The 23724-nt window shown below is 40.3% G+C and overlaps 1 protein-coding gene across 1 annotated transcript in view; it reads left to right on the top strand.

The window, feature by feature from the left end:
- The window catches only part of Mroh9 (maestro heat like repeat family member 9), a 90818-nt gene extending 69122 nt beyond the window's left edge, over positions 1-21696 (top strand). Inside the window, exons 9-20 of the mRNA XM_021662958.2 lie at positions 830-984; positions 1803-1968; positions 3066-3211; positions 4203-4340; positions 6356-6476; positions 6686-6823; positions 9031-9207; positions 12947-13099; positions 13192-13308; positions 14106-14208; positions 19639-19701; positions 21365-21696. Coding sequence (XP_021518633.2) covers positions 830-984; positions 1803-1968; positions 3066-3211; positions 4203-4340; positions 6356-6476; positions 6686-6823; positions 9031-9207; positions 12947-13099; positions 13192-13308; positions 14106-14208; positions 19639-19701; positions 21365-21696 — 1809 coding nt within the window. The remainder of the gene's footprint in view (positions 1-829; positions 985-1802; positions 1969-3065; positions 3212-4202; positions 4341-6355; positions 6477-6685; positions 6824-9030; positions 9208-12946; positions 13100-13191; positions 13309-14105; positions 14209-19638; positions 19702-21364) is intronic.
- Positions 21697-23724: the final 2028 nt, after the last annotated feature.

Raw genomic sequence — 23724 nt, 5'->3', positions numbered from 1 at the left:
AGTAACTGGCGTTGCAGGAACCACGCTAGCCTCACATGTTACAAGGATTTCCTGTGTGCCATTGCATCATTGGGCTTGAATTATAAAACTCGATGTCAAAGATTAATTGACGTCTTCAAGATTTGGACAAATCCAAGCTTCAGACCTTCTGAACACAGATCTCCTTAGGTCACAGATTCCTGGGTCACATACTCACGAATACAATACAGCCCTGATGGTGATAGACACACAGGACTCACATCCCCTCTCCTGATGCGATTGTGTTCTGTGGAAGAGGGTAGACTAAGACAAGTCATTCAAACTCAGAAAGCAGGCAAGGCAAAGTGCCACCTCACAGAAGGCATTCAGTGCTCCTGAGCATTCCACAGGTCGAACACCAGGGAAATGGAGGCCCATGGTCATCTCCTTAGCTAAACAGAGTCCTCCAAGAGAATAGGAAAGAGCACTCAGGGAGCCTAGAAGAAGCCATGGGACATCACTGGAGGCAAGGAAGGGAGGTCAGACAGAAAACTGGATGTCTAAAATTACCTTCTACTACAGCAAATCACTAACCAAGGAGAGGCAGAACAGAATGGGCATTAGCAATTTATCACTTCAACCCAGCTACCTTTTTAAAACCCTCTTTTTTCCCAATATCCATAAGCACATTACTTTATTCCTGACCTCAGTAAGTGTTTTTGCATCACAATCATGTAAGTATACTTTCTGCTGCCGCTTCTTTGTAGGCGAATTGCCATAAAGGCTGAATTCCTGTAGCTGTGGAATAGCCCGCTTTAAAGGTGAACAAGGCACACAACGCTTGTGTTGACCTACAAAATTCCTCTCCCAGGTGTCTAAAATTCTGGATGACATTTACGAGCAGCTCTCCGGGAATTCTGACCACATCATGAAGGATGTCATGCTGCGCATTATCACCCTGTTGACACACACTTCCCCTAAGAAGGTCATCTTCCAGCTCATGGACTTCCGGGTCCCTGTAGACAAGTAAGGCTTACCCCCTCCCCCAGTTTGCCCTGCTGTACATACCTGTCCACAAGCTCCGCATTCATATGCGCTGAGTTCCAGTCTTTCTCTGTTGTAGTTAGGCCCAATTTCCTTTTCTGAAAAGAAATTCATTTTTGCATCATCCAAGCTGGATGTACGGTTTAAAGAAGACCATTTGTCACATGCGACTTTGCTCAATGCTTAGCACACAGTAGGACCCAAGACTTTATTAATGCCACTATTGTGGGGGTAATTGTGTTCTGTTACAAATCTTACCCAAACAATCTTTCTTCAAAAAGATAATGCTTATTTTTGCCCATTGTTAATTTACTCATTTTTTCCCTTGAGAAACAGCCTCAAACATGGAGGGGTTTTTTTTTCTTATTTATAAAGAACAGACATAAGCTATTATACCCACCAATAAAATAGAGAAAAAAATTAAATTACCAAAATAAGGGCCAGAGAATTCAGTGCCCTCTTCTGTCATCCAGATGTACCCACATGCATGAACGCACACACACACACACACACGTATACATAACTAAAAACATAAATCTTTTCTAAAAGTTACTAAAACCGAATGAGAGTTTTCTGCCCATTAACTGTTCATCTGAAATTCACCTAGAATGGCCGGAAATGTCAAAGAACAAAGCCCTGTTACTTTGAGTCCACAAGTCAGTACAACTCTAACTGGTACATTAGAAGAGATTAGGAAAGTCACATGGTTCTGTTTTTACAGCTGGGGGATCTGGGTGTCGACTCTCTTCTCCTGGCTGTGAGGGATGGTAAAGGTGGTTCTCCACACCTTGTGTTTGCAGTATTCTGCTGACCATGTGGCAAGCAGTCAGTGCTGACTCAACTGTGGCACCCCAGGTGCTGAAGACGATCCTGTCGATACTGAAAGGGAAGCCTGGGGAGATGGAGGAAACCCTGATAGAGAGAAGACGCTTCTCCCTGGATGCCACCAACATGATGCCTGTGGCGGTAAATGACCCCATGAGCTTTTGCAGTTTGTGTTGTCTTCCTCATCAGGAAACTCCTATCTGCATAGATTAAGCTCTGCCTCCTTGGCACAGTCCTCGATCCTGCATCCATCCATCCCACACACATTCATTGTAGGCCATATCTTGATCACAGGGCATGCATTCTCCTAAAACAAGAGACAGAGAACAAACATGCACTCCTGAGGTCAAAAGAAATACAAAGCGGTACTTGTGAGGGAAAAAAAGATGGCGGGATGGTTGAAAGTAAGTTGGACACGGCACACCTCCATCCCAAAAGGACTTAAAATCAGAATCCTGGGCTGATCCAAGGTAATATTCATATGCATCTTGGAAAGGCAGAGATCAGAGCAAAAGTCTGGTCATGATGGAAGTGAGGCTGATATGGCAAGAAGGCAAAACAACCTGAGGGAACTGCCAAAGGCAAAATTGTATGTAACTGTAGAGAGAGAGAACCACCAGCTAAGCCATGTAAACTTCAGTAGTCACGTGAGGGCCTCATACCACCTGTGTCTATCGCTTTTCTCCTGTGGACCAACATCCCCACACCCGAGAGGAAGCTGGGAGAAGTGTAATGAAAATGGTGTGACATTATATTAATAAGAGGTGTTGGAGTGTGTTGGGATGGTAGTGGGTGTAATAGGGGTCACTATGAAGGAGTCACGTGATTCAAAGATGACCTACTTGATGCATCTCCTGTTGATTATATTGCTTCCCTGTTTTGTTTTGTTTTGTTTTTTTTAAACAAGCTTAAGGAAGACTTTGCTCACTAGTAAGACTATTCCTCATGGCCACATAGAAAGGGGATCTTGGGATTTATGCCCTCCTTGAGGACCAGCTTCCTTTTCACAAATTTGGCAGTTGGAATGGAACCATGAACAGTGCCTTGGAATCTCATTACCAAGAAAGCTTGGTCCATTTCTTGCTTCACAACTGACCTAGTGGGTATGGTTGAGTGACTACACACGAATGCTGAAGGAGATTGGGAAAGCTTGCGGCCACCCTTGTCCTCTGTATGACTGACAATGTTTGAAGGGAGACAGTTGCCTTTTTTACAACTCCATTTCCCTTCCCTTATAGGCATGTCAGGCCCTGTGCACATTCCTACCTGTGGCTTCTTATAGTAAAGTGGTGGCCAAGTTATTCCCTGAGTTCCTGATGGCCCTCATGCTTCAACTCTTCTACTGCAGTCAGCATTTAAAAGACAGTGAACAGGACAGACCTCTGTAAGAGAATTCAATTTCTGGTTAAGTGGGAGATACGCATCCAGAGACTCCTTTGGGTTTATGGGGGACGTGCTATAAGCCTGTGTGAGGCTCTGTTCTCATTTATCTGTTTTCTCTTCCCTAAGAGTAGAGTGTCTTCAGGAGCGTAGTTCCCCGGGATACAGGACCATTCACTAGGCTCCGCCATCCATACGTGGACCACATAGAAAGAGCCTCTAGCACAGAACGCCGTTGATCCCCGCTGCATCTGAGTCACCTAAGTGGGATGGGGAAGGAACAGAAAGGAGCATGAGTTCTGCTATTCACATATTCCCCAGGAGTGATGTCTCAGAGTTATTGCAGATGCGAATAACAAACAGAACACTGTGCACAAATATTTGTAGTAGACTGAAGGCTGTCTCACAATTTGAGATGGATGTGATATGGGTGAGGGCAGAAGATTTGGCTGAGGGCAGTATGGCGTCAGTCCTCTGTTTCGGGGCAAAGTTCACAACTTCCTTTTGGGCAAGAGAGTTAGTTTCCCTGCCCTGAAAAGGAAGTCTTGGTACTACTGTCGGCCGTTTGCCACGTCTGATATGATTATCTAAGGTAAACAGAACAAACCAATCTCATTAAAGTATTTAATACATTCATTGTCCTTTAAAAAAAAAAAAAAAGACACATACCAAACCACACCCCAGGAGACAGAAACCTGTCCTGCTTATTTAGGACATCCCCCAAAGGGAATTGAGAGGTCTACCAAGTCAGTACATTTCTGTGGAAGACAGTAAGCTGTTAATGTGACCCAACATAGATTATATGCGCAACCATTTTATCTTAACCTCATGCACTGTTCATTGGGAAAGATGGATATCATTTAACAAATACCTTCCTCTGACGTAGCCCTCTCTCTAAAACCGTGCCTTTCCCAAGATGGAACGGAAAGGCAAGTCGTGTGTACTTAGCTGTGTGTAGGCTGCTACTGTAATGTCTGCTCTCTTCTGGACATCAGCTATGTAAGAGATGCCCTGAAGGCTCTGCTGAACTCTTCTGGACTAGAAGAAGTGGATAAAGCTCTGGAGAAAAAAAATTTCTGGGACCAGTTTTCTCAAGTCATGGATCACCAGTATGGAATCCAACTGATCGCTAAGTAAGAACGGAGGGCTCGGTAGAACCCTGACTCTCCTTCGCACCATCTCCATCATCTTCGGGTGTCTCATACAGGAGTAAACTTTCTAAACTTTTCCTAATAGTCTACATTGCAACTTGATTTCTGCTTTTTTGTTTTTGATGACTTGAGTCTCAGATTTACTCTGAGATAACTTTCCCTTCTTTTCCTCTTACTTAATGAGACAAAGAGCCCTCGCATTACTCCCCTCAATTGACAAACCCATACACACCCACTCATGCTACAGTATTCTCTTTCACATACCGAGAATGAAAAGCGAACATGGTGTTGTCCTCTCTGATGTTAGATGATCTCTGTTCTGCGGACATTTGAAAGTGTCAGGGGCTCTCCAACTTTAGAGCAGTCTAGCAAAGATCTATACTCAACAAGCCAAACACTTTCCAGAAAATATAATGGAAGAAGTTGTTTAGTTTTGTTTTGTTTTGTTTTCTACACTAGAAATGTTTTGGGTTTTTGTTGTTGTTGTTGAGCTTGTTTTCATTTAAACCTTCTGATTATAGGGATCAGATTTTCTGAACAATAACAAAAAATTAAAACCAGGCCAAGGGCTTTGTGACATGAAAGACAATTTGTAATTGTGACCAGCCCAGAGAATACTCTGTGCTCATGAGCTTCAGGGGGTTCTGAAACTAGTTGAATGAGCATATGGACCTTAGGAACATATCTTTTTGAATGAAAACTATATTTATTTAGATTATTTTTTTGAAATAGGCAAAACCAAAAGATAAAAAAGAAGTCATGTCGTATGACTTTGGTCATTTCAAAATAAGTAGCCTTTATTAGTACATTAGATATATTGTTTAATAGTAATTAATATAATAAGTAAATTTTATGATTCAAATTTGGGGTTTTTGCCAACTTTAACTATGTAGATGTTTGGAGAAAGAAGGGGTCCTGAGGAAAATCCCACAACTCCATGAACTCCTACAGCATGACTATGTAGGGAAATAAATTTCTATCTTCATAGAGTCTGAAAAACTAGACCTTTGCAACTTCAAAAACAGATGTTTTCATTGGTGGGGAATGCAAGGAGAATATAGACAAGGTCCATTAAAACATGATCCAGTACAGGCACAGATACTTTTCAGATTATCTAAGCTCTTCAGAAGACTACAAAATGAGGCCCATCACCCTCCAGGCAGCCCAGCAACCACTGACAGCTCCTTTAGCAGCAACTTCCCACATTGTATCAAATGTGAGATTAATATATTTTATTGTAAAAATATGATACATTTGCACCCTATAAGTGCTTACTGGTTAAGCATCATCCTGCTCTTAGTACTACTCAAAGTGTGGTCCTCAGACTAGAAGAAACATCCTTTGAAAGGTGAAACTTTGGTATTTGTGAGTTCTGTGTGGTTTGAATGCACATTTTCAGTTTTAGTAAAAGGATATGAAGTTTGAAATGGAAAGTAGTCATATGATCACTCAATTTCCTACCTCTTCTGATTGGATTCAGGACAGTTTATGAAGTCAAGTCTAAGCCTGCCACTGCCTAAGTGTTTCTGGGAAATGGTTCAGTGAATTGGAGCTTACTATCTCTTCCCTGGAGTAAATCGAAGTCATCCTCAAAAGGAAGAACATGATCCAAAGCCACAAAGATGACATATAGCTTTGGATTGTTGTTCAGATATCTATTTCTTCTCTCTTTGGTCAAGGACTAGTGGGAGCTTATTCAAAAATGGGGCTTCTCTTAATGTGGAAAAAAATAAGAGAGAAAAGAAAAGGGAGTAATGAGAAGGGAAAAAATTATTGCAGAGACACAGGCTTGCATAATTCTCTAGAGCCTATGTAGTAGACTTTGTAGTCGTGCTGCAGTTTACCTTAGACTAGTGAATTTTTCAGAATAAGCTTCTTTCTGATGTGGATAGTCAATAGTATGCAGGTAACAACTGACTCCTTTTCACTGTACTTGCTAATGCAGAATATTTTTCCTCTTAGCTAACTTGGCTCCTTGTGCTCCTGCTCTGTTACAGAACTCTCAGTGAATGTAACTTTCCACAGTTTCCAGAGACCCTGCATTATGTCTACAAGGTTGCGGTTGAAGGTCCTAGGAGGTCAGAAGACAGCATCGTCACAATAATATTTTTTGCAGAAGTGAGTTTTAATAGTAGATTGTGACCAACTGAGTTCTCATTGCCATTCCTTCCATATACTTAAATCGAACTATCAGAGTCTCATCTCTCTCTCTTAAGTGCTTCTCTCATGAAAATTTAAGAAAGTCTAAGATATATGAAGTCAACAAGGGAGGCAGGGAGGAGTCCTCTCTCTACTCATTAATTTATTAACTGCGTTTTTTTTTTAAGCTTCTGAACAACTTCTTCAAGGAATCATTGCCAGAAGAATTTGCTGTCCTCTTCAGGAACTGGATTAATGATTCCAACTCTTCGGTTAGCAAAATGAGTCTCCAGAAAATTGCCAGCATGGCACCAGTTTTCAGTGAAGTATGTATGGGTAATGTCATGCATCATGACTGGATGTTTTGCCACTGTTCAGTATATTGTAATGAAACCTTGGTGCTTTTCCAGTTTCTGTACAGCCTAAAACCATCAAATTCTGAAACGCAAGAGAATAGAGAGGATGCAAATCAACTTAGTGGTTTTTATCACCTTATTCATAATTCTTCCACAAAATTACGTCATGCTTAGAATTGATTCATCATCGTTTCTCAGAGTAAATGCTCTTCTTACAGTTAAAATCATAAACACCTGTCCATTCCATCTCCATATTTGTGTGCTCATTGATCTCTTTCTTGGGCTATTCACTGGACCTCTTCCCTCCACTTGTGACACATCCCTTTATGCATATGCGTTCGCATTTTTTGTCCTTTCTGTTGATCTGCTCAAGTCAGACTTCACTGAAGAGTCTACTCTCCAGCAGCCTTCTCCCTCTGAGCCCCATCCAGGAGCATTTATGTAACATTCTACAACACTGATACTCACAGTATGGTCCTTGAGCCACCGGCATCAGAGTCGCCTGGAAATGTGTTACAAATACCAATCGTTATACCCACTTCAAGCACGCAGAACCAGAAAAATCTGGGTTGGGGTCCACTGCTCTGTCTTTCTAGGTCCTCGGGTGACAGTGAGAGTCACTATCTTTAGTTGTTTACCACAGACTCATGTGAGCAGCTTTCCAGGTCAAATAAATTTAATCAGGGCCCCGTGTCTTATAACTCCAAATATCAAAGTATTTTGCACAATTCTGAAGCCGTTTACATACCACAAATCATTGTTGGTTTAATAATTAATCCAATAATAAATCTTCATTTATCTGTGACCACAGTCTAAAGCCTTCAAGCCTCTCTGTTGGTGGATGCCCATTTTTGCATCGAGAATTTCATGAGCTGTTGTCTTTCTGCTCTAAATAAAACATACAAGTCAAAAGAGGCTTTGTTTTTACTCTTTTAGTAAAAACTTGCTAAAAATTTTGCCCAAACTTTGCCCAAAATTTTTCTCCATGCTGTCTATAACAGGGAAATTTTATGCCAAGGTTAGGAAGACAGTAATGGAGAAACAATACAGATCCAACTTCCTAAAGTGACAAAGGTGTCTTGAGCCACTGATTCAGTCCTTAACTCTTACCATTTATATCTTTAAGAATAGATACACATATAAATATATAAATATAGATGATATAGAGATAACTATAAAGATATGTGTGTGTATACGAATACACACACACACACACACACACACACACACACTTGAAGTTATTCTTTTTCTTCTTTGGTGGCTCCCATTTCTCTTTCCCTTCCCTTCTGTTCTTTTTGGCTCTGATCTGTCTCTGGGGCTCTGCCTCTATAAAGGAATTCACCCTCATATTTAGAGACCACAGTACTGGATATATTGGTAAATATTTAATAACAACTCTCTAAAAAACAAGATCAAAAATTTCAAGTATAAATAATCTTTCCATGACTAGGTTCAATATATCAAATGCATATTATTAAAAATGGGACTGGGCAGAAATGCATAATATAACTCTATTTAATATCCCAACTATTCACACACATAAATAGCCTTAACAGAGTAGAAAATAATAAAATACATATTAGCAAAATATTTTAGAATCAATCACTTTTAAAACTACTTTTGATTTTACTTAATTATACATTTATGTAATTAATTTTTAACAATGAGATGTAGCCCATGGCAGTTCAGTGTCCAAGTGGGTTCCATAGTAATAGGAACAGACACTGCCTCTGACGTAAACTGATTGGCCTGCTCTTTGATCACCTCCCCCTGAGGGGGTAGCAGCCTTACCAGGCCACAGAAGATGACAATGCAGCCACTCCTGATGAGATCTGATAGACTAAGATCAGAAAGAAGGAGAGGAGGACCTCCCCTATCAGTGGACTTGGGGACAGGCATGCGTGGAGAAAGGGGAGGGAAAGTGGGATTAGGAGGGGAGGAGGGAGGGGTCTATGGGGGGATACAAAGTGAATAAAGTGTAATTAATAAAAGTTAAAATAAAAAATAAAATTAAAAAAGGAAAAAATGACTTCTTAAAATGTTTAGTTTGCAAAACCTTTCACTGTTTTAAAGAGGATTTGTATGTTGGCATGCTAAATGCAGAAGTGTATACAGCGATGACCAGCCCAATCTTCTTGTCCCCTAAATTCTACCACTTTCTTTCCTTTTAAACATAGATAGAAAGTGTCTGCAACCTGTTACTCCCAGTCCTGGATGCTTTTCTTTCCAAAGAGCACACCGTTATCATCCGGGCAATGCTTACCCTTCGAAATATTTTGAGCAAACTGGACAAGACTATCTACTCCACAGTGTGTATCAGGATTGCTTCCAGCTACTACCCTCTGATGGATCATGTGAGTGGCGTGATGTGATTAGATATAAAACTTAAGTTTTTGTTGTTCGGTTAAGCCCCAAGTGTCAAGGTGATTTTATATGCTGGAATAAGCCAGCATAAGACAGATCTCTGTCCCTGGACAAATTTCAGCTTAGTTGATACATTGATTAACACTGGACCTGGGCTAGGTGGGTGTAAATCCCTCTTCTACCTCTGATATCCTGGTGAGATAGAGATTTCTTCAGTCTTGGTGCATGAGCTTCTCCATCTGTAAGACCCACACAGAAGTCGTTTATCACAAGGTTCGCCCCTCCAAGAGTTAAAGAACATCACATAGGAGGGGGTGAAAAGACTGCAAAGGCCAGAGAACGGAGTATAAAGAGTGATGTCTTCTGGACATGACATGGCCACCAAACCACAAACTCACCGAAGCTGTAGATATCCACAAAGATCTACAGGAGATTGAGCTTGTCAATATTGTAATGGAAGGAGAAAGGTCTCAGAAGGCCCTGCCCTTCCCTGACGGAATAATGACAACTAATGGTGTCTAGAGGAATGGCTGGGACTTTCTTCAGCGGCAGAGTCACTGATAAGTGGCTCATGATCCAGGAAGAAACCTCCTACCCACATTCACGCAAGCAACCTCAAGTAAACTCAGGGGCAACTACACAAATGAGACATGAAAGTATAAGGAGGGTGGGGTTGGGAGGGGAGGAGGGAGCTACAGGGGGGATACAATGTGAATAAACTGTAATTAATAAAAGTTAAAAAACTAAGTTAAAACATTTAAAAAAAGAAAAAGTATAAGGAGGATTGTTGAGGTAAAAAGGGGTTTGAGCAGAAGATGAAGAGATGAGAAAATAACAGGAGGCAAAAATGACTGAAATTCATCATTCTCATATATGAACCTGTCAAAGACATAAATAAATAACCCTTTCGTTGGAAAGTGATTTGTGAATGAAGGACTTACAAATTCTCTTTCACTTAGATTTTGCTTTGAAGAATTTTTTCCCAGTTCCATATTACTTTGCTCCATTAAAATACGCCCCATTAAAATTTTTGCTACATGATTATAAAGTAGATTTGTGCAATACCGCACATAAATGTTTGTTATTGACATATAAGGCTTTGTCTTGTTTTATTTTTTCTTTACTTTTGAGAATTTCATTAATGTTGTACCAGTGGTTCTCAACCTTCCTAATGCTGCAATCCTTTAATACAATTCCTTATGTGGTGACCCCACTGTAATTTTGCTACTGTTATCAATCTTAATGTGTATATCTGGTATGCTGACCCCCTGTGGGGTCATGACCACAGGTTGAGAACCACTGATGAATACAATGAAATATGGCTAAATACTAAATACATCCAGCCTTTCCTTTATCTTTCCAACAGGTCCCCCTCCCAACCTCTTGTCTTGTTTTCTTTGCCACTAGTCATGTTAGTGTTGCCATAGGAAAAGACTCATACTGTAAACACAGAAGATGTGAGGGAGAAAAGAGTTGAACAACTAGGGAGGCCTTCTATAAACCAGACTCCCGCTAACTGACTCTAATTACTATCTGGGAAAGTTCATCAAAACTGATACATGACAGAACCGGGACTCTGAGACTAAACTAATCGCAGAGTTGCTCTTCAATAGCTTCAATGGATTTTTATTAATTAAAAGGGTAAATAGAAAAGTGGAAGACTGGCAGGACTTACGAACAATTACAGTACATAATATTTTAAAAAAGGATAGAAGCAAGCTTTTCTTTCAAAACAAAGAACCTTTGTTGAAATGTACAGGTTAATCAGAGAAAGTCTTTAAGGTCAAATCTAGGAATTAAACTCTAGAGAACCTCAGTATTTATTAATTGTTTTAAAACTATGCCCACTTAGCAGCAGAATTATTAGCTGTTCCCTTAGGGTCTATGATCTGTCTAGCCAGAAGTTCTTGGCCTGATAATGGCAACCTAAAAGCAGAAAGACACGCATGGTACACACTCACTTTTAAGTGGATTTTAACCATATAATACAGGATAATCATACTAAAATCTATAGTCCATGAAAGTAAGATTTTATAGCCTAGGGACAAGTGTGAGGAAAGATAACATAAGCATCGCAGAAAACTGTACCCATAAAATGAGAAAATCTACACTGTTAGGAATGAAAACCTAATCATCAACAAGAACAAAGGTTGTACAGGAGAGATAAAATTTTAATTAAACAAAATTTCACCGGAAAATTGTGCATCTTGAGACTTCTCATTTTATCCATTTTCCACATAGAAAACGAAGGCAGAGAGAGTTCAATATTCACAGAAGGTTACATAGCCTATGAAGTAGTTGGTATGTTTTAAATATATATTCAAGATGAAATCATAAATGGTTCCTTAACGTGAGTTGATGTAATTTTTTTAAATTAGCCTCTCCCTCTTTGTTGCAGTAGTGCAAACTCCTTCTATTTCCCTGCTTGGTACAAACACTCCTTGGAAAACAGGAGTGTGCCAGACTGCAGAGTTCTGTTGGAGTTCTAGCATTGGCCACACATGTCTATATAACTCAGTGCTTTTATAGAATGACCTCTGTCTTACACAGATTATCCTAGTTCATACTTTTTAAGTGTTATTAACCACTATTTTCCTAAATTTAAGTAACTCGCCTGTTACTCAATCTGAATCATGTCTTTTTATTTAAAATATTTTCCTATAATACATTGTGATCATATTTTCCCCTCTCCCAACTCCTCCTAGATCTTCCCCATCTCCCTACCTACCCAGCTTCATAGTTCTCTCTCTGTGTTTCTCTGTCTCTCAAAATCAAAATAAAATTAAAACAATGGACTTAGAGAGGGGCAGGGAGGTAATGGAGGGAGGGAGGGAGGGAGGGAGGGAGGGAGGGGGCTACAGCTGGGATACAAAGTAAATAAACTGTAATTAATATAAAAAAATAAAAATTTAATAAAAAAGTAAAACAAAAAATAAAGCCAATAAGACAAAAAAATACTAAAACAAGACAAAATGAAACAAAAAGACCACAAAAATGAAGTCCAATGTATAAGTCCTGTTAAGTCCAGCTTCAATGTTTTATTAAGGAAACACTTTAAGGTATATTAAAAATAAAAATTCATATATTAAGAATGCACATTGTGATATTATTAAATCAAGATAAATAATACAACCATCACCTAGCATACGTTTGAGTGGTGGGTACCTTTATATGACCTCCTAGCAATTTTCATGGGCAAAATACATTATTAAGTATAGCCACTTATGCTATACATGAAATCTACATATCCTTTGCCCTGTTTACCTGAAATTTTGTATCTGTTAGTCAATGTGCCTTTCATTCTACCACCCCAGGCAATCCCCAGCCTCTGTTTGTATGAGTTCACATTGGAGATGCAGCATGTAAGTGAGGTCGGGAAGCATTCCTTTCTATCCCTGGCTGAGTCCACTCAGTGTAATGGCCTCCTGGTTTAGCCATATTGTTATAGTGATGATCTTTATTGTTTTTATTACGTCTCAAATTACGTATTCATTCATCTAGTAAAGGACGCTTATAATGGCCATTGAGAATAATGGTTAGTCAAATTTTTGTCATAAAATTAAAAGAAGCACCAGCAAGCCCAATCTTTATGTAGTTATATATGTATGTATAAATATATGTATGTATCACATAAACATTTGCTATATATTTATATACTATGCATATATACCACCATTAAGAAAGTAGCACTTATATGCTCAAATAACCCTTTCTGTGTGCATGTTCCAGGTTAATGGTGGCATTCAGTGCATGGCCATTCGGCATTTTGGTGAATTGATTCTGGATATGAATCAATACAACTGGAGGCTGAACCATATAATCCTAGGAAGCCTTGTGCCCCTGATACTGTTTTTGGAGTCTAAGGAAACAAGAATTGTGAATGTAAACACTTTGATCCTATTTCTCTTAATTAAAACCATCACAGTGTTTACGTTAGGGCAAAGCAAGCCTCACTGAGCTTTCCTGTCTCTCAGGCTTGCAGATACACATTAACTATCTGCGTTACACAACTGAAGTGGTCAACAGTATATCTGCTCAATGAGGAGAATTACGATTTTGAGGCAGTGGTTCTCAGCATCTGCAACAATCTGGTAAGTACTCCTCTGCTTTAACTCTTCTCAGAGGGATTAGCACAACTTTAAGGTTACACAAATGATGAAAGATCCAGTGGCGAAAACAAGGGATCTGGTAGAAAGAATGCGAATAGAAGACAATAATACTTATAATTACAGTAAGAGCTTTACCTCAGTGGTCCTCAACCTTGCTACTGCTGTGGTCCTTTAATATAGGTCCTCATGTTGCGTAGTCCCCAAACCATGAAGTTATCTTCATTGATATTTTATAGCTGTAATTTTTCTGTGAATTGTAATGTAAAGGTCTGTGCTTTCTGATGGTCTTTCGGGGAGGGTCTCACCCACAGGTTGAGAACTTCTGTTTTAGATGAAAGAAGATTTCTCACACTGTTAGCATTGATTGTTCGTTCTGATTTTGTACTTCAGTTCTGAGCTATGGGTGGATATAGACTTGAGAAGAACACCTCACATCACAAAAAGGGAAATTGGGATTATTTTGTCAGGACCTCGTGAGCCGGTCCTTTGCAATTCAGTGTGAACAAGAGCAAAAACGTTGGGATGGGAGGGCGCTAACCACAGGTTAGAAACACAAAGATGGGTCGGAAACACAGCGCTGGGTTCAGTAATATTATGATAAACTAGTCTTTGCCAGCAACAAGAAGAGTACAACTTATATAGAAAAATCTCCAAGTCTAAATTGGTCTTAATTTCATATTAGCAATTAAGTAATTAGGGTCTCTTCCTTTGACATTTCTCTAGAGGAAGCAAATATGCGTTATCAACAATTAAAGTATTTTTCTGTTTTTTATTCTTAGCTTTTTTCTTATGAGAGTTACATTACAGACTTAATATCTGATACCTTAGGATTCCTGGGGAGCTCTCGGGCCTTTCTGAAGAGAGGAGCCGTTATATTAGTAGGTAAATAAATTTAATTATTTTGTAACTTGTCTTTGAATGTGCAAAAAGAGTGTTCAAGCTGGAAGTATTTATTAAAATATTTACAAAATTTTGTGATTGACAATACCTTTCGTGATAAATCTGATGAATCAAGGTTAATACGTGTGATCACCATGAAGTTCTATTTTGCAACACAAAGTAAGTATCCCTGCCTTACTATTTATTACATAAAATGTGTTCAACAAGATGGAAAATAAAATTTTAGAATATGATATCATATCCCTTTGCTGCCTAAAATCACCATCTAAAGAGCAAGGATGACGTAAAACTTTATATAAACATCATGTTCAACACAACCTGAATACCTGGAGCCACAAACTACAACAAATAAGGAAGAGCAATCAGGTCCAGTGAAGTTTAAAAATAAAATGTGTATGGGAGAAGCCCAAAAAGGCGTCAAGAAAGGAGAGAAGACAACTGGACTTGCTGACCTTGGACAATTCTCACCAACAATAGTGATGGTTTTTCTCATGACATTCCCACTACAACAATAAAATTAACAATCCTTTAGGCTGGGATTCGAAATTTGGTGATAGGGTCTCCCCTTGCTTGTATTTGGGACCCCAGAACATCAACAGAAAGAAATGAGAAAATTCATAGTTATATCACACTGTAGAGAGGAGCTGGACACTGAAAACACATGACCAGCTGAGCCGTGATGAATATTAGGGATTCTGATCTAGGCTGCTCATAGAGAGAGGGAGGAGAAGGACAGGGGAGAAGAAGGGAGATGGGGAGGGAAAGGAAGAAAGAGAAAAGGGAAGAGGAGAAGGGGGAGAAGAGGAAGACAAGGAGAGACAGACAGACAGAGACATAGACCCAGAGTTCTGTAACTTTTTTCAAACCAATACAATCTCTTGAATAACCTGGAGCTTTCCCTCTCTGTGGATTAAACCTGTGGAATCCCAATAAATAAATTTTCCATAAAAGGGTGGCATCATTTTCTGTACAGGTAATTGAAGGAAAAATACCCTCTCAAAAATTAGAAAAAAAAATAGAAGATATTTTACCAAACAGATGAGATTCACAATAAGTAATTCTGTGAGTCAAAAACTTTAAAATAAAGATTGAATGTACCTATAAATGAGTATAATAATTTTGATGAAATAATGCAAATCCCATAAAAGTAAGATTTTATACCCTACGGGACAAGTGTGAGGAAAGATAACAAATAAGCATCACAGAAAAGGAAAACTGTCCTGTCCAGGAAGTTGTCTCCTGTGCCAATGAGTTCAAGGCACTTTTTGCTCTTTGATCACCTCCCCCTCGGGGGGGGGGGTGCAGCCTTACCTGGGCACAGAGGAAGACAATGCAGCCAGTCCTGATAGACTAAGGTCAGAAGGAAGGGCAGGAGGATCTCCTCTATTAGTGGACAGGGGGAGGTGCATGGGAGGAGATGAGGGAGGAGACTACAGCTGGGATACAAAGTGAATAAACTGTAACTAATAAAAATAAATTAATTTTTAAAAAAACAAGTAGCTGATAGGAAATATACAGGAAGAAATCATCACATTTATAATTGGTAAAAAAAGAAATAAGGAAAAAATGACAGAGGAAGAAACAGGAGAGAAGGAGAGCAAGAAGAAATACGGTGAGTGCAGGATGTTGGGGGGGGTGGAAAAGAAGACTAGAAGGTGAGCCGCGTGGCAGAGCAAGCCTGTGATCCAGGCCCTCAGGGAGGCTGGGGCAGGCGGATCTCTGTGAGTTTAAGGACAGCCTGGTCTACAAAGTGAGACCAGGACAGCCAAGGCTACACAGAGAAACCCTGTCTCAAACAAACAAGAATAGAAGATGATAGAGAAAGAAAGATGAAAGAAAAGAGGAATGGTGGGTTGACAGAGGGAGGCGGGAATAAAGAAATACAAACTTTGAAGTGTGAGCACAGCACGCATGAAGACGACTTAACGAACCTTACTGAAGAAAATAAAACTTCAGAAATGAGTAGAGCATAAATTCTATTTGAGAAGGAAGGAATAAAATTTGGAGTCCTGATGCTTTTTTTAGCTTATATATACATCAACAGTTTGTCTTCAAAGCTGATACATCGATTCCTAGTTAATATAAAAAGTTATGGGTAAAAACAGTGAAGATTCCAACCCAAAGCCTCAGGGCCAGGTGTCAGCTTAGCCACAATAACTAAAGATCACATGCAATGAACAGACAGGAAAGTGGAACAAAATAACACTGGGAAATAACCTACAAGTTATATAATATTTTAAAGAGTGAGCTACAGACTTTGACAGCGATTACCTATGGAACATGTGGGATATTCTTTAAATGTATGGACACCTGGCAAATCATATGAAATACGTGTACATATATTCACTCTTGCATTAAGCAAATACCAGAAGGCAAAGTTTCAATGCTGATACTGAAAATAATAATTTATTTTACAATAATAGTTATAACAAAATAATTTGACAAACATGGAAAATGCACTTGATAGCCACAAGGCAGAGGAGCTTTCTACATGAAAATTCACTATGTGAGCCATAAGAAAAGATTTCTAGCTGAAAAAAATAAAACATTTTGCAATTAAAAAAAAAACATCCAAATTAGAAATCATTGAAGACAATTTGGTTAAAAATGTAAATAATATTAATAATTGTCATTTAAGAATAAAATTTCCACAGCTTCATTAAGAAAGCATGACTGTATTTTGTTTCCACTTCCTTGGAAATGTGCTCTTGCTAACTACCTGAACTCTGTGGGTATTACATATGAAACACACATACCTAAACATTCACATATAGGAGAAAACACAAGATGTTTGTCTTTCTGGGTCTGAGTCCCCTCACTCAGGATGATTGCCTCAGGCCTCTAGCTCTGTCCATTTACTGGGAATTTTCACAATTTTATCTTTTTCTTAGCAGGTGAATAAAACCTCATGATACAACTGTACCACATTTATCATTGACTGTTCACCAGTTGATAGGCATCTAGGAAGCTGAAGGTGCTGTTGTTTTTACCCTGTTGTGTTGTGTGGTTCTGACCCTGACAGGGGAGGACAGGAAGGAGTTTTCAACATTCTGATGCTATGAATGAGGACAATTTGGTAACAGCCATCAAGATGCAGAATGGGTCTTTTTATTGTTGTTGCTGTAAGCTGTGGTTCTGGAGATCATGTAGGCACTTGTCGGCTGAGTTGCGTGCCCAACTGTGATCATTTCATGCATGCACATAACGACGTTTATCCTCCTTGCTCTCTGTTACCTGGTCTCATCTCTCTGACTCTCCCTGAAGGCCTGTTCCCCAGCAGGCCCTGCTCCCACTTTCGGGCCTTTTGTGTGTGAGAGAGTTTAAATAGAGTTGCTCACATGAGAATCGGTGGGAAGTTATTTGCTGGAACATGAACCACTTACATGTAGTTGTACACTGAGGAATGGAGTTCTGTAAGGAGATTTCTGGGAATTTGCAGGGAAACTCCAAAAACCCAAGACAACAGTCTGATGACTCAGTTTCTGAAGGAAAAACAAAACAAAGCCATGGACTCATTGATGGTTTATGCTTTTCTGCCCCTCAGAGATGTGGACAGAAGTGAACTTACTTCAGATTATTCATTACAACTGGTTATTTGTTTATTTGCCTCTATGGAAAAAACACATTTTTGCCATTGTGCAGCTTGCCCTTGTGCACTTTATTCACGTGACTCTTTTTATTTTTCTTTATAACTCCTTGAGCTTCTTTTGATTTACTATGGACCAGAAGTAGAAACCCACAGTTACACGAATTTAAATCAAGACTACACATTGATGGAAGATTCATGAATTCTAATGGGGAAAACAATCCCCTGTAGGGATTGTGTGGGTCCCTTGGTTCTCAACAACAACTTTTTTCCTTCTTTTATATTTATTCTTCTCTCGTATATTTCCCCTGCCTGCTCCCCTCCCAGTCCCTGCCACCATGAACCCTCTCCCCCACAGCCACTCCTCCTCCTCTCCCTTCAGAAAAGGGCTAGGCCTCTCAGGCATATCAACCAAACATGACACATCAAGTTCTAACAAGCTTAGGTACCTCCCTTCACATCAAGGCAGGATGAAGCAACCCAGTAGGAGAAAAAGGGTCCCCAAAGCAGACAAAAGACTCAAAGACATCCACACACTGTTAGTAGTCTCACAAGAATATCAAGCTACACAACTGTAACATAGATGCAGAGGACCTAAGTCAGACCCAGACAGTCTCCCTGATGGTCTGTTCATTCTCTGTGAGCACTTATGAGCCTTGGTTAGTTGATTCTGTGGGCCATTTTCTTGCAGTGTCCTTGATGCCTCTGGCTCCTACAATCCCTCGTCCGCCTCTGCAGGGTCCACTGAGGTCAACCTAATGCATCTTGCAGGCAGGACAAACTGTAGGTCAAAAGTTTTGTGGCTAGGTTGTTGCCCCAATCTCTCCGTATCCCCCATTCCTAGGAGCCTTCACTGGGGCCACTCTCGTGGATTCCCATTGCACTAGGAGTTTCCATTGCATTACGTTTCTACCTTGCCCAGAAACACCCCACAATTCCAGCCATCTCTCCCAGGACTCTGTCCCTTCATCTGCCCGCCTCCCCACCTGGTTCCTCCCATTCCACATCACCACCACCACTCGCAGTCAACCCATGAAATCTACCCAGGGAGATTCATGAGTCCTCCTCCTTGAGTCCTCCTCATCACCTAACATCTCTAGGTCTCTGGGATCATAGCATTATTATCCTTTACTTTAAGGCTAATGTCCCCTTCTAAGTGAGTACACACCATGTTTGTCTTTCTGGGCCTGGGTTATCTCACTCAGGATTATTTTTTCTGGTTCTATCAAAATTCCATGACGTAATTTTTTTTTTTGCAACAGCTGAGTAGTACTCCGTTGTGTGTGACTCTTCTTAACCCTCAATATAACTTGTTTGATGCTCTGAATAAAGTCAGCTATTGCATGAGACTTTAGTCTGTGGCTCCGTTCTCCCAGGGTCCACCGAGAACTAGAGCAGTACATAATAGGCTATTTGTAAACAAAATGAGCCAATAGCCAGGCTGTGTTTCAAAAACTCTCTACTATGCATGTAACAATGGAAACACATGCGCCATTGCTACAAAAAGGAACATGGGCACATCTCACAGAACTCTGTTGAACAAAGCTAATAGCACCCTAAAACACATTCTGAAATGTGAAGGAACTTGCAAAAGGCTTGTGGAAGGTTTGTGGAGTGTGAACCTACATGGGAGCTAAAGTGTGTTCATTTTATGGTCATTCTGCATACACATATTTTAAGTTTTCATTAAATAATAATTATTTCATTGAATAATTTTATTAAATAATAAAAGATAGTTTAAGGGGAAGCTAGGATCTAGCAAGATCACAACAGAAATGTATTTGACAGTTTATTTTGGTCTAACTCTGCTTATCTGTTGCACACAGGGTACCTGGGGAAATCGGGAGCACATTTACTACTCAGAGATGAAATTGACATTATGATTGAGGGTAAGGTTGAGGTCTACAAATAAATTCACTGTTTTCATTCTACTCAAATAAAGGTTCTATGGTAAGCGTTCCAGGATGAGAATTAGATGATGGTGGGTTTATGGTTGAGAAAATCAGTAGAAGTACTAGGTTAAGGGGCATTTTCTCTTTCTCTCTCTCTCTCTCTCTCTCTCTCTCTCTCTCTCCCTATTCTATCTGTCTTATTATCTCTGTTTCAGTCTCCAAATTTATCTCATTTACTGTCTGAAATCTAATTATCATCCTACAAACTTGAGAAGCTACTGGAGTAGCTTTCAGGAGTCATTCACTTACATATCCGCAAATATTTTTCCAACATGTCCTCTGTGATAACACCATGTAGTTGTTGGGCCACTCTAGTAAATAAAGTGGGCTCTTTCTTCATGAATTATACATGTCAGTAAATACTAACATGTAGAAGGGGGGGCAAAAAAAGAAGGGTAATGACCTGGGTCCTGGGCACTGCTCTCTCCTAGCATCTCTCTACTGCCTCTTTAGAAAGTAGTGGATGGGGCGGGCTGGAGAGCTAGATCAGCACTTGGAAGCACTTGTTCTTGCTGAGGGCCAGTGTTCAGTGACCAGGACCCACACGGTGATTCACAGCTATCCACGCCACCATTTCTAGGGGATCCTCTTCTGACCTCCTCGGGTACCAGGTAGTCATGACCGCACATACGTACATTCAGGCACACTGTCCATAAACATAAAAACATAAATCTAAAACAAAAGCTTTGAAAGAAAACAGCTAGGATAGCTCCCCACCTCTCTTTTCTCTTCCTCCCTTCCTTCCTTCCTTCCTTCCTTCCTTCCTTCCTTCCTTCCTTCTTTCCCTCCTTTCTTCCTTTTTCCCTTTTTAAAGTCTACTATTATTCAGAGAAATTTCAAGTTCACATCACTGCTGGAAGTTCAAGGATTTCCTATGTACTTCCACACTGTACTCGTGCAGTCGCCTCCCTTGTCACCGTCTCTACCAGGGTGGTACAGTTGCTCGAAAGAGTGTGCCCACTGGCAGCATCATTTCATCCATCCAAAACTTCTGACCACCTGCTAAATGCCAAGCACTGCACTTCCCCCTTAATCCTTCTTAAGCTCTTACTCTTCTCCTTCTCTCCTTTTCTTTTCTAAAATATTCTTCCTTACTCTATTTCTTTTATCCAAAAAGAAAAAGAAAAAGGTAATAACATGGCTTCACCCCCGTAGTCCCAGCCATCGGGCAGTTTGAAGCTACAAGTTCAAGGCTATTTATCATAAGCATATTTCCATTCCAACGACTATGCACTGACCTCATTAAATTAAAATACGTGTGCTATTATATTTCGTAATAATCTTAATATTAATCATTTTCCTATTAATTAACACTTGGACCTATTCTATTGTTCCACTTGGCTGTTACCAACACAATATACACGAGTCCCTCCTTACCATACTGGGCAGAATGCTTAGCATATATGTATGCCATACATTTGGTGACCATTTTTATTTTTCTTTAATAGATCATGCTAGTCAAGTCAAAAGGTTAGGGAAGAGTTACGGGGGTTGGCGGGAGACAAAGGGGAGAGCCACTTGGTGAAAGATGGCTGCTTAGACTTAATGTTGGTTGGAGCCAGCGAGACCTTGACGTAAGGACCTCTCTCTGCTGTTACAGTTATTGAAAGAGTGACCCGGGAGGAAGACCCTGTGATCAAACTGTTGGCAGAAAAAACCCGTAAACTTTTCAAAGAAATAGCCAATAAAATAGCCTCTTCGACCATTAAACAAACCTTCCGAAGATGGTTTAAGATGGTCCATACCAAAAGATTGAAGTTCATCTATAACTTGGCTTATACTACTGCTGTTGCCGCTACCACCGCAGCCCTCGAAGAGGGCAATCCAGAAGGCCTTAAAGAGCAGAGTGTCAAACATTCCGTGATGGAGCTCAGTACTAAGAAGCCGGAATCACTCCTGAAAATGAAGCATTTGTGTTTTGCCCCTTCCTAACTCCGGTCTGTGCTTCAATCTTTTTCCCGAGGAACGCTGGATGTTATCACTAATCCTTCTCGTTCTCTATTAAAATGTATAAACACGAACATCCGACCACGTGTCTGACAGTGGACAAACCCTAGCTCGTGCAACGCTGATGATCGGGGTTTTAATGCTTTCTTTCTCAAGTAGGGTGGGCGCTGCTCCTGTCTTGTCTTATCTTCCTGGCTTAAAATCTCTCTTTGCATTTATCAGACTGTACTAAAACTCATTTTCTTCTCCTGTCTCACAAACCAAAGTTTGTCGAAAGCCCCCGTCTTATCTTGCGTTTCGAGGTGTGCTATTTCTTCCACGCTTTGGAAACATCTCCACATACCCGTAAGTGGAGCCTAGCAGAAGCGATCAACAACCGGCTATTTGAAAAAGAACAGACAGACGCAGACTCAGTGTGTTGATTGTGCCAGAGGTATCGCGCATGTCTCGGGTCATCTCTAAGGCTCACGGTGATATTTTAAGGCAGACCGCACCATGCCAGGATTACAGAGAAGAAAAACCTCTGTGAGATTTGACAAAGGGCAGAGGGCTTGTACCGGGCCCTCCCTCTTTCCCCATTCCCTTCCCCTAGTCCACAGAAAGGGGGTAGTTCTCCTCCCCTGCCTTCTGACCCTAGCTTATCAAGTCTCATCAAGACTGCCTGGATCCTCTTCCTCTGTGGCCTGGCAAGGCTGCATTGCCATGAGCAAGTGATCAAAGAGCAAGCAATTGAGTTCATGACAGGGACAGACCCTGTTCACCTTACTCGGGAACCCACATGGAAACTGAGTTACCAATCAGATCTCTCTGAGCAGTGAGGTCTAGGTTCTCTCCATAAATGGTCCTCGGTTGATGCATCAGTCTCTGCAGGACCCCCAGGGCTCAGCTTTGTTAGCGTTGTTGGTCTTCTTGTGGCGCTCCTCTCCCCTCTGGGTACTTCTATCCCTTTCCACCTCCTTCTTCCGTAAGACTCCGGGAGCTCTGCCCAAAATTTGGCTGTGAGTTTCAGCATCTGCTCCGATTCCCTGTTGGGTGGAGCCTTTTAGAGGACCCTCTAGAGTAGGCTCCTGTCCTGTTCCCTCTCTTCCACTACTTCTGGTGTCCTGTTTGCCATTCTAAATAAGATTTAAAAATCCTCCCTAGGGTCCTCCTTATTGTTTAGCCTCTTCAAGGCTGTAGATTTTAGTATTGTTACCTTTATTATGTGTCTAATATCCACTTATAAATGCGTGTATACCATGCCTGTCTTTCTGTTTCTGGGTTACCTCACTCAGTATGATTTCTTATAGTTCCATCCATTTGCCTGAAAATTCATGGATTCCTTGTTTTTAATAGAATTCTATTGTGTAAATGTACCACAATTTCTGTATCCATTCCTCCGTTGAGGGATATCTAGGTTGTTTCCAAGTGATGGCTGTTACAAATAAAGCTGCTATGAACATAGTTGAGCAAATGTCCTTATTGAATGGTGGGGCATGTTGGGTATATGCCCGGGAGTGGTATAGCTGGATCTTGAGGTAGTTCTATTCCCAATTTTCTGAGAAAGCACCAGATTAATTTCCATAGTTGTACAAGTTTGCACTTCCACCAGCAATGGAGGAGGGTTCCCCTTCTCCACATCCTCTCCAGCATGTATTGTCACTTGAGTTTTTGTACTTAGCCAGTCTGATAATGTAACATGGAAACTCAGAGTTGCTTTGATTTACATTTTCCTGATGATTAAGGATGCTGAACATTTCTTTAAATGTTTATCTGCTATTCAATATTCCTCTGTTGAGCCTTCTCTGTTTGGCTCTGGATCCCATTATTTTAATCATTTTATTTGGTTTGTTGGTGTCTAATTTCTTGAGTTCTTTATATATTCTGGATATTAGCCTTCTATCAAATGTAGGGTTGGTGAAGATCTTTTCCCATCCAGTAGACTGTAGTTTTGTTCTGTCCTTTGACTGTCCTTTGCTTTACATAAACTTTTCAGTTTCATGAGGTCCCATTTATTGATTGTTGATCTTAGAG

This window comes from Meriones unguiculatus, chromosome 11 (genome assembly GCF_030254825.1).
Source record: "Meriones unguiculatus strain TT.TT164.6M chromosome 11, Bangor_MerUng_6.1, whole genome shotgun sequence".
NCBI lineage: Eukaryota > Metazoa > Chordata > Mammalia > Rodentia > Muridae > Meriones > Meriones unguiculatus.
The sequence above is the reverse complement of the archived record's forward strand: the minus strand, read 5'-3'. Positions and strand labels throughout refer to the sequence as shown.